The sequence below is a fragment of the Boleophthalmus pectinirostris genome, unplaced genomic scaffold, assembly GCF_026225935.1.
Source record: "Boleophthalmus pectinirostris isolate CB_2022bp ecotype Guang Dong unplaced genomic scaffold, ASM2622593v1 HiC_scaffold_11, whole genome shotgun sequence".
Taxonomy (NCBI): domain Eukaryota; kingdom Metazoa; phylum Chordata; class Actinopteri; order Gobiiformes; family Gobiidae; genus Boleophthalmus; species Boleophthalmus pectinirostris.
In genome coordinates, this window is record NW_026570994.1 from 20,397,722 (window position 1) to 20,408,638 (window position 10,917).

The window sequence follows — 10,917 nt, forward strand, 5'->3', positions numbered from 1 at the left end:
TAAACAACCAATGTAACAACAATCTGGAGTTACAGGTTCTTATTTAAACATGTATTTCGTATTCACGGGCCAAATTTAATCATATCGTGGGCCAAATTTGGTCCCCGGGCCTGAGTTTGACATGTCTGACTTCACAGAACACTGTAGTGGCGTGAAAGAGATACTAAAATTACATGACTTTTCCAAACGTTTCATTGAATTTAGGCAATGCCATGACTATTCCAGGCCTGAAAATAATGATATTTTCAGATTCCATGACTTTTCCAGAATTTCCATGACCGTGGGAACCCTGCATGAATAAATAAAAAAATAAATAAAAATTGCAGCAGCAGACGTCCCTCAGATTATGAGTGACACAAGAATGCACAATCTCACACTCTGTTTTCACCGTGTTATTTATCCCAACCCGGTGTGTCCCAGTTTAGGGTTTGAAAATCTGGTCACCCTGGGCCGAACACAACAGCAGCGTCTCTCAGCGTTAACATCACAGGCTAAACTAATCCCTGCGCTCTGTTTCTAACCTTCATGAACCTTCACGTTTCTTGGCTGTGCTTCTGGGGTCGTCCGGGCGCGGAGATTAAGGATTAAACAGACGGGAAACACACCACATCCACTCAGCGGGTTTAAGTACACGACAGTACAGTGTTCACTCACTCAACATCGGGGGGTAAAGTTCTTCTGAAGCCACAACTGTCCCGGGGCAGACGGAAGGAAGTGAGGCCCCTTTAACCAACACCAACACACCACAGAGATCCCACTACTGCAGCTTTAAATTAAAGGTTGTATGGAGGATTTTTTTTTCAGTTTCAAATTGTCAATGAAAGGTTAAAATACCATTAGAGAGACGCAGCTTTGTAATTATGATGACCAAAAAAAAAAAAAAAGAATGAAAATCTATCAACTGTGAACGTAGTGAGGCCAGATAAACATCATCCAATAGAAAACGAGGCTGCCTCTTTTTCTATTGGCTGTTAGGTTGTCAATCAAACTCCCTACGTTTCTAGTGTAACTGACTCGTCGGCGCGCGGGGATTACGTGGTTTACGCGGCGGTTCTTGGAGGCTTTTTCGAACTGTCGCTTCCTCACATTCCGCACAAAGTTTGTCGCGACGGCCGACGAGAATCCACGACCGGTTCGCCGCAAAAGAAAGTTTTTGAGGTCGCTGAAAGACGAAGAGAAGGGGGGGAAAGGAGGAAAGACAAACTGAGGTGATTCTTGGAGATTCCTTCCAGCGATGGCGCGACCGAAGCTGACGAAGGGACTAAAAACTGACGCGTCGGTCGATAAATTATTTGTAGACAGGTCACTTCAACGGTAATTCTGAACGCGCACTGGCTGGAAACAAGCGCGATTTCTAGAGTAAAGAGGCGGGAGGAGATGTTTCTACTGAGGCTGTGGAGGAGGAAGGTGGCGTCACGCAGGCACGAGGACTGTCGCTGTATTTCTCTTCCCTTAAAAAAATCCTCTATACAACCTTTAAGACAGAACAGCAGAGGTGGGACCAAGTCGATATTTTGCAAGTCTCAAGTCTGAGTCAAGTCCTAAGTCGAATCTCGAGTCACTGGCCGATAAGTCCAACTCAAGTCCAAGTTGTCTGCTTTGAGCTTCAAGTACCAAATACAGCTTTAGATTTTAGCAGAATTTTAGATTAATTTAAAACTAAATTTTAATTAAAAAGTCATGGTATAGTTATTTATTATAAAAGTAAGTATTATAGAAGTATTTTTTTATTTTTATAGTATTGAGTAAAAGTTGTAGAAATGCAAACGTTTCCTTAAATGTCTTGTCAAGATCTTATTGTGAATCATTACGTTCAAAATAGGAAGTCTTCTCAAGTCACTGAGCTTCAAGTCCAAGTTGAGTCCCAAGTCTTTGTCCATTTTATCAAGTCAAGTCTCCTAAAAAGTCCTAAAAACAGTGACTCAGTCTGACTCGAGTCCAAGTCACGACTTGCAAGTCCCCACCTCTGCAAAACAGTTTTGTGGTCAGTAGAGATGGAGGAGCAGTGGAGGAGGAACGGTCTTGCCCAAGAGCACAACAACAAAGTGCAACTGGATCGTCCGGCTGCAGTTAGAACAAAAATGTTTTATGTACAGAATCTACAGCTTTAAAATACAGATAAAAGACGACTACTTTCAAATTCTCTTTTCAATTTCAAGTAGTAAAAGTAATTTCAGTTCAGATTTTATCCATATTTAAACTATTGTCAGTGTTGGGGAGTAACAGATTACATGTACTGGAGTTACGTAATCAGAGTACAAATGATGAGTAACTGTATTCAGTTACAGTTACTGTTTCAGTGAGTGGTAATTGGATTACAGTTACTTTGTTGAAATAAATGGATTATACAGAGGGTATTTTCCTGTTTTCACATTTTGGGCCACTCATTGCCGGAAAACTATAAAACCAGGTCTAAACTAGATCTAAACCAGGTCTAAAACAGGTCTAAAACCAGGTCTAAACTAGATCTAAACCAGGACTAAAACCAGGTCTAAATTTGATCTAAACTAGATCTAAACCAGGACTAAAACCAGGTCTAAACTTGATCTAAACCAGGTCTAAAACAGGTCTAAAACTAGGTCTAAACCAGGTCTAAACTTGATCTAAACTAGGTCTAAACCAAGGTCTAAACCAGGTCTAAACTTGATCTAAACTAGGTCTAAACCAGGTCTAAACCAGGACTAAACCGGGACTAAACCAGGTCTAAACTTGATCTAAACTAGGTCTAAACCAGGTCTAAACCGGGACTAAACCGGGACTAAACTTGATCTAAACTAGGTCTAAACTAGGTCTAAACCAGGTCTAAACCGGGACTAAACCGGGACTAAACTTGATCTAAACTAGGTCTAAACCAGGTCTAAACCAGGTCTAAACCAGGACTAAACCAGGACTAAACTTGATCTAAACCAGGTCTAAAACAGGTCTAAAACCAGGTCAAAACCAGGTCTAAACTTGATCTAAACTAGGTCTAAACCAGGTCTAAACCGGGACTAAACCGGGACTAAACTTGATCTAAACCAGGTCTAAACCAGGTCTAAAACAGGATTTAACATCTTTTTATTTTCTTTTATCAGACAAAACATCTTATGATAGGATTTCCTCGTCTTTACTCCTCTCCAGCAAACCAAGTAATCCAAAGTATTCAGATTAAGTTACTCACTTTAAGTAATTTAATGGATTCCGTTACAAACTACATTTTGGTGTATGTAATCTGTAATCTGTAGGGGATTACATTTTAAAAGTAAACTCCCCAACACTGACTATTGTAAATACAGATAAAATGTGATAATGATAGAGAAATCAACGTCCAACTAAAACTGCGACGTGTGTTGGGTCCAAAGACAAAAATAGCGCTAAAAAAAGAATAAAGAAATCCACCCACATTGCAGTTCTTTGACGCTCCCAAATTTTTATTTCATTCACACCACAAACGAGTCGAGCATCTTCGGTTTTGTGAATGAAAAACGGCCAAAAGTGAGTTAAATACAGAACTGCTCTTCGGGCTTACGTAACCGTTTCATTCGCAGCGTGAGGCGGCGCTGGGCCAAACTTTGTACCAAAGGATCAAATCAAAAACAGGAAGTGGAAGAAGATGAAATAAAATCAGTATATTATGTCCTGCACTGTCAGCTTTTAGAGACTATTCAATATTTTATGAGGATTTGAAGATTAAACTCAGAATCAGAAAGTAACTAGATCTATTATTAAAGTAAATACACACATTTTTGTAGTTTTCTTGAGTTTGTTTTGAGATTATTGTTAATTTTAGATTTGCCGTGACCTTGGTTAGACCTTGGTTTAGACCTAGTTTAGACCTTGTTAGACCTTGTTCAGACCTTGGTTAGACCTTGGTTTAGACCTTGGTTTAGACCTTGTTCAGACCTTGTTCAGACCTTGGTTTAGACCTGGTTTAGACCTTGGTTAGACCTTGGTTTAGACCTTGGTTTAGACCTTGGTTAGACCTTGGTTTAGACCTTGGTTTAGACCTAGTTTAGACCTTGTTCAGACCTTGTTCAGACCTTGGTTTAGACCTGGTTTAGACCTTGGTTAGACCTTGGTTTAGACCTGGTTTAGACCTTGGTTAGACCTTAGACCTGGTTTAGACCTGGTTTAGACCTAGTTTAGACCTTGTTCAGACCTTGTTTAGACCTTGGTTTAGACCTGGTTTAGACCTTGGTTAGACCTTGGTTTAGACCTGGTTTAGACCTGGTTTAGACCTTGGTTTAGACCTTGGTTAGACCTTGTTTAGACCTTGGTTAGACCTTGGTTTAGACCTGGTTTAGACCTGGTTTAGACCTTGTTCAGACCTAGTTTAGACCTTGTTCAGACCTTGTTTAGACCTTGGTTTAGACCTGGTTTAGACCTTGTTTAGACCTTGGTTAGACCTTGGTTTAGACCTGGTTTAGACCTTAGTTTAGACCTTGTTAGACCAGACCGTTTAGACCTAGTTTAGACCTTGTTCAGACCTTGTTTAGACCTTGGTTAGACCTTGGTTTAGACCTGGTTTAGACCTTGGTTAGACCTTGGTTTAGACCTGGTTTAGACCTGGTTTAGACCTTGTTCAGACCTTGTTTAGACCTAGTTTAGACCTTGTTTAGACCTTGGTTCAGACCTAGTTTAGACCTTGTTCAGACCTTGTTTAGACCTTGGTTAGACCTTGGTTTAGAGTTTAGACCTGGTTTAGACCTTGGTTTAGACCTTGGTTTAGACCTGGTTTAGACCTTGGTTTAGACCTTGGTTAGACCTTGGTTAGACCTTGGTTTAGACCTTGTTTAGACCTTGTTTAGACCTTGGTTTAGACCTGGTTTAGACCTGGTTTAGACCTTGTTCAGACCTAGTTTAGACCTTGTTCAGACCTTGTTTAGACCTTGGTTAGACCTTGGTTTAGACCTGGTTTAGACCTTGGTTTAGACCTTGGTTTAGACCTGGTTTAGACCTGGTTTAGACCTTGTTCAGACCTTGTTTAGACCTAGTTTAGACCTTGTTTAGACCTTGTTCAGACCTAGTTTAGACCTTGTTCAGACCTTGTTAGACCTTGGTTTAGACCTAGTTTAGACCTTGTTTAGACCTTGTTCAGACCTAGTTTAGACCTTGTTCAGACCTTGTTTAGACCTTGGTTAGACCTAGTTTAGACCTTGCCGTGACTTCTTAACATTAATTTAATCAGATTTTTTCTTGCTTTTCTGCTCTGCTTTCTTACCGTTTGACTAACAACACTAACGATTTCTCGCCAACGCAATTAGACAACGTAGCGTAGCTTTTATTCTGGTTTTTAACGGAATATTTTTGCGTTTTTTCTGTCCCGTGTCTGGCAGTTCCCACGGCGTCGCCCAGCTCTCCCGACGCGGTGGATCATTACTTGGAAACTCCCGCCGACGAGAACGAGCACGCCCACTTCCAGAAGGCCAAAGAGAGTCTGGAGGCCAAACACCGCGAGAGGATGTCCCAGGTAACGAAAAGGACGGTGAAAAACGAACGCGGCGTGACATCACAAGGTGGAACAGAGCGTTTGGAGCTTTGGAGACGTAGACGAACTAATAATAAAGAAACAAAACACAAGTCCAGGTCTTTTGTTTTCCGCTCACAGGTGATGAGGGAGTGGGAGGAGGCCGAGAGAGACGCCAAGAACCTGCCACGCGCCGATAAGAAAGCTGTGATCCAGGTGAGGGACTAAACCAGGACTAAACCAGGACTAAACCAGAGACTAAACCAGGACTAAACCAGGACTAAACCAGGACTAAACCAGAGACAAACCAAACCAGGACTAAACCAGAGACTAAACCAGAGACAAACCAGATACTAAACCAGGACTAAACCAGATGACTAAACCAGAGACTAAAACAGGACTAAACAGAGACTAAACCAGAGACTAAACCAGACTAAACCAGGACTAAACCAGAGACCAAACCAGAGACTAAACCAGAGACTAAACCAGATACTAAACCAGACTAAACCAGACTAAACCATAAACAGAGACTAAACCAGGACTAAACCAGACTAAACCAGAGAGACTAAACCAGAGACTAAACCAAAGACTAAACCAGGACTAAACCAGAGACTAAACCAGTACTAAACCAGAGACTAAACCAGACTAAACCAGAGACTAAACCAAAGACTAAACCAGAGACTAAACCAAAGACTAAACCAGAGACTAAACCAGAGGACTAAACCAAGACTAAACCAGACTAAACCAAAGACTAAACCAGAGACTAAACCAGGACTAAACCAGGACTAAACCAGAGACTAAACCAGGACTAAACCAGAGACTAAACCAGAGACTAAACCAGGACTAAACCAGAGACTAAACCAAAGACTAAACCAGAGACTAAACCAGAGACTAAACCAAAACCAGAGACTAAACCAGAGACTAAACCAGGACTAAACCAGAGACTAAACCAGAGACTAAACCAGGACTAAACCAGAGACTAAACCAAAGACTAAACCAGGACTAAACCAGAGACTAAACCAAAGACTAAACTAAACAGAGACTAAACCAGAGACTAAACCAGAGACTAAACCAGAGACTAAACCAGGACTAAACCAGAGACTAAACCAGAGACTAAACCAGAGACTAAACCAGAGACTAAACCAGAGACTAAACCAGGACTAAACCAGAGACTAAACCAGAGACTAAACCAGAGACTAAACCAAAGACTAAACCAGGACTAACAGAGACTAAACCAGAGGACTAAACCAGGACTAAACCAGAGACTAAAACCAGGACTAAACCAGAATACTAAACCAGAGACTAAACCAGGACTAAACCAAGACTAAACCAGAGACTAAACCAGAGACTAAACCAGAGACTAAACCAGAGACTAAACCAGAGACTAAACCAGACTAAACCAGAGACTAAACCAGAGACTAAACCAGAGACTAAACCAGGACTAAACCAGAGACTAAACCAGACTAAACCAGAGACTAAACCAGAGACTAAACCAGGACTAAACCAGAGACCAAACCAGAGACTAAACCAGGACTAAACCAGATACTAAACCAAAGACTAAACCAGAGACTAAACCAGAGACTAAACCAAAGACTAAACCAGGACTAAACCAGAGACTAAACAGTACTAAACCAGAGACTAAACCAGACTAAACCAGAGACTAAACCAGAGACTAAACCAGAGACTAAACCAAAGACTAAACCAGAGACTAAACCAGAGACTAAACCAGAGACTAAACCAGAGACTAAACCAAAGACTAAACCAGAGACTAAACCAGAGACTAAACCAGGACTAAACCAGAGACTAAACCAGAGACTAAACCAAAGACTAAACCAGAGACTAAACCAGAGACTAAACCAGAGACTAAACCAGAGACTAAACCAGAGACTAAACCAAAGACCAAAGACTAAACCAGAGACTAAACCAGAGACTAAACCAAAGACTAAACCAAAGACTAAACCAGAGACTAAACCAGAGACTAAACCAGAGACTAAACCAGGACTAAACCAGAGACTAAACCAAAGACTAAACCAGAGACTAAACCAGAGACTAAACCTAAACCAGAGACTAAACCAGAGACTAAACCAGAGACTAAACCAGAGACTAAACCAGAGACTAAACCAGGACTAAACCAGAGACTAAACCAGAGACTAAACCAGACTAAACCAGACTAAACCAGAGACTAAACAGAGACTAAACCAGAGACTAAACCAGAGACTAACCAAAGACTAAACCAGACTAAAAACAGAGACTAAACCAGGACTAAACCAGAGACTAAACCAAAGACTAAACCAGAGACTAAACCAGGACTACTAAACCAGGACTAAACCAGAGACTAAACCAGACTAAACCAGAGGACTAAACCAGAGACTAAACCAAGACTAAACCAGGACTAAACCAGAGACTAAACCAGAGACTAAACCAGAGACTAAACCAGGACTAAACCAGAGACTAAACCAGATACTAAACCAGAGACTAAACCAGGACTAAACCAGACTAAACCAGACTAAACCAGAGACTAAACCAGAGACTAAACCAGAGACTAAACCAGAGACTAAACCAGGACTAAACCAGAGACTAAACCAGGACTAAACCAGAGACTAAACCAGAGACTAAACCAGAGACTAAACCAGAGACTAAACCAGGACTAAACCAGAGACTAAACCAGAGGACTAAACCAGAGACTAAACCAGAGACTAAACCAGAGACTAAACCAAGACTAAACCAGACTAAACCAGATACTTAACCAAAGACTAAACCAGGACTAAACCAGAGACTAAACCAAAGACTAAACCAGTACTAAACCAGAGACAAACCAGAACTAAATCAGACTAAACCAGAGACTAAATTCAGACTAACCAGAACAAAACCAAAGTGACCAAGTGGTCTAACCTATGACTAAAATTCAACACTGGTCTAAACAGGACAAAGTCTAAACAAAGACTCTAAATTAAACCAGTACTATACCAGGACTAAACCAGGACTAAACCTGGACCAAAGTGGGCCTAACCTTGGACTAAAATACAAAACCGGCCTAAACGGGACAAGGTCTTAACGAAGAATCTAAACTAAACTGGGGACTATACCAGGACTAAATCAATATAAAACAAGGTCTACACCAAGCCTCAAACCAAGTCTAAAGTAGTACCCAACAAGGACTAAACCAGGACTAAACCAGGACTAAACCAGGACTAAACCCAGAACCTTCCTCACTCCTCTGTCCTTTTGTATTTTTTGTGTTCTCCGCGTTTCCAGGAGAAGTCTGAGAAGTTCTGGAGCAGGAGGCAATAGAATAATAAACCAAGACTAAACCAGAACTAAACCAGGACTAAACCAGGTCTAAACCAGGTCTAAACCAGGTCTAAACTCTGTCCCTGTCCTTGTGTGTGTTCCAGCGTTTCCAGGAGAAGGTGGAGGCTCTGGAGCAGGAGGCGGCGAGCGAGAGGCAGCAGCTGGTGGAGACTCACATGGCTCGAGTCGAGGCTCTGCTCAACGACAGGAGGAGACTCGCCCTGGAGAGTTACCTGACGGCCCTTCAACAAGACCCGCCCAGGGTACTAGACCAGGACTAGACCAGGACTAGACCAGGACTAGACCAGGACTAGACCAGGACTAGACCAGGACTAAACCAGGACTAGACCAGGACTAGACCAGGACTAGACCAGGACTGAACCAGGACTACCAGGGACTAAACCAGGACTAACCAGGAACCAGGACTAGGACTAGACCAGGACTAGACCAGGACTAGACCAGGACTGAACCAGGACTGACCAACCAGGACTAGACCAGGACTAAAACCAGGACTAAACCAGGACTAGACCAGGACTAGACCAGGACTAGGACTAGACCAGGACTAGACCAGGACTAGACCAGGACTGAACCAGGACTAGGACCAGGACTAGACCAGGACTAGGACCAGGACTAGAAACCAGGACTAGACCAGGACTGAACCAGGACTGAACCAGGACCAGGAAACCAGGACTGAAACAGGACTAAACCAGGACTGAACCAGGACTAGACCAGGACTAGACCAGGACTGAACCAGGACTGAACCAGGACTAACCAGGACTAGACCAGGACTGAACCAGGACTAAACCAGGACTAAACCAGGACTAAAGACAGGACTAGACCAGGACTAGACCCAGGACTAGACCAGGACTCGACCAGGACTAGACCAGGACTCGACCAGGACTAAACAAGGACTGAACCAGGACTAGACCAGGACTGACTGAACCAGGACTGAACCAGGACTAAACCAGGACTGGAACCAGGACTGAACCAGGATTAGACCAGGACTAAACCAGGACTGAACCAGGACTGAACCAGGACTGAACCAGGACTGAACCAGGACTAAACCAGGACTAAAACCAGGACTAAACAGGACTAGACCAGGACTAAACCAGGACTAAACCAGGACTGAACCAGGACTAAACCAGGACTAACCAGGAACCAGGACTAAACCAGGACTGAACCAGGACTGAACCAGGACTAGGACTAGACCAGGACTAAACCAGGACTGAACCAGGACTGACCAGGACTAGACTAAACCAGGACTAAGACCAGGACTAGACCAGGACTGAACCAGGACTAGACCAGGACTTAAAACAGGACTAGACCAGGACTAGACCAGGACTAACCAGGACCAGGACTAAACCAGGACTAGACCAGGACTAAAACCAGGACTAGACCAGGACTGAACCAGGACTAAACCAGGACCTGAACCAGGACTAAACCAGGACTAAACCAGGACTAGACCAGGACTAAACCAGGACTAGACCAGGACTAGACCAGGACTAAACCAGGACTAACCAAACCAGGACTAAACCAGGACTAAACCAGGACTAAAACCAGGACTAACCAGGACTAGACCAGGACTGAAACCAGGACTAAACCAGGACTAAACCAGGACTGAACCAGGACTAAACCAGGACTAACCAGGACTAGACCAGGACTAAACCAGGACTAACCAGGACTGAACCAGGACTGAAACCAGGACTAAACCAGGATAAACCAGGACTAAACCAGGACTAAACCAGGACTAAACCAGACTGAACCAGGACTGAACCAGGACTAAACCAGACTAAACCAGGACTAACCAGGACCAGGACCAGGACTAGACCAGGGACTAGACCAGGACTGAGACCAGGACTGAACCAGGACTAAACCAGGACTAGGACTAGACCAGGACTAGGACCAGGGACCAGGACTAAACCAGGACTGAACCAGGACTAAACCAGGACTAGACCAGGACTAGACCAGGACTAAACCAGGACTGAACCAGGACTAAACCAGGACTAAACCAGACTAGAACCAGGACTGAACCAGGACTGAACCAGGACTAAACCAGGAACTAAACCAGGACTAAACCAGGACTAAACCAGGACTGAACCAGGACTAACCAGGACTGAACCAGGACTAAACCAGGACTAGACTAAAACAGGACTAAACCAGGACTAACCAGGACTAAACAG

The 10,917-nt window shown here is 43.2% G+C and overlaps 1 protein-coding gene across 1 annotated transcript in view; it reads left to right on the forward strand.

Moving 5' to 3' along the window:
* appa (amyloid beta (A4) precursor protein a) overlaps nucleotides 1–9,018 on the forward strand; it is a 58,866-nt gene extending 49,848 nt beyond the window's left edge. Inside the window, exons 9-11 of the mRNA XM_055163671.1 lie at nucleotides 5,316–5,449; nucleotides 5,588–5,662; nucleotides 8,842–9,018. Of these exons, the coding sequence (XP_055019646.1) occupies nucleotides 5,316–5,449; nucleotides 5,588–5,662; nucleotides 8,842–9,018 (386 nt within the window). The remainder of the gene's footprint in view (nucleotides 1–5,315; nucleotides 5,450–5,587; nucleotides 5,663–8,841) is intronic.
* The last annotated feature ends 1,899 nt before the right edge of the window (nucleotides 9,019–10,917 follow it).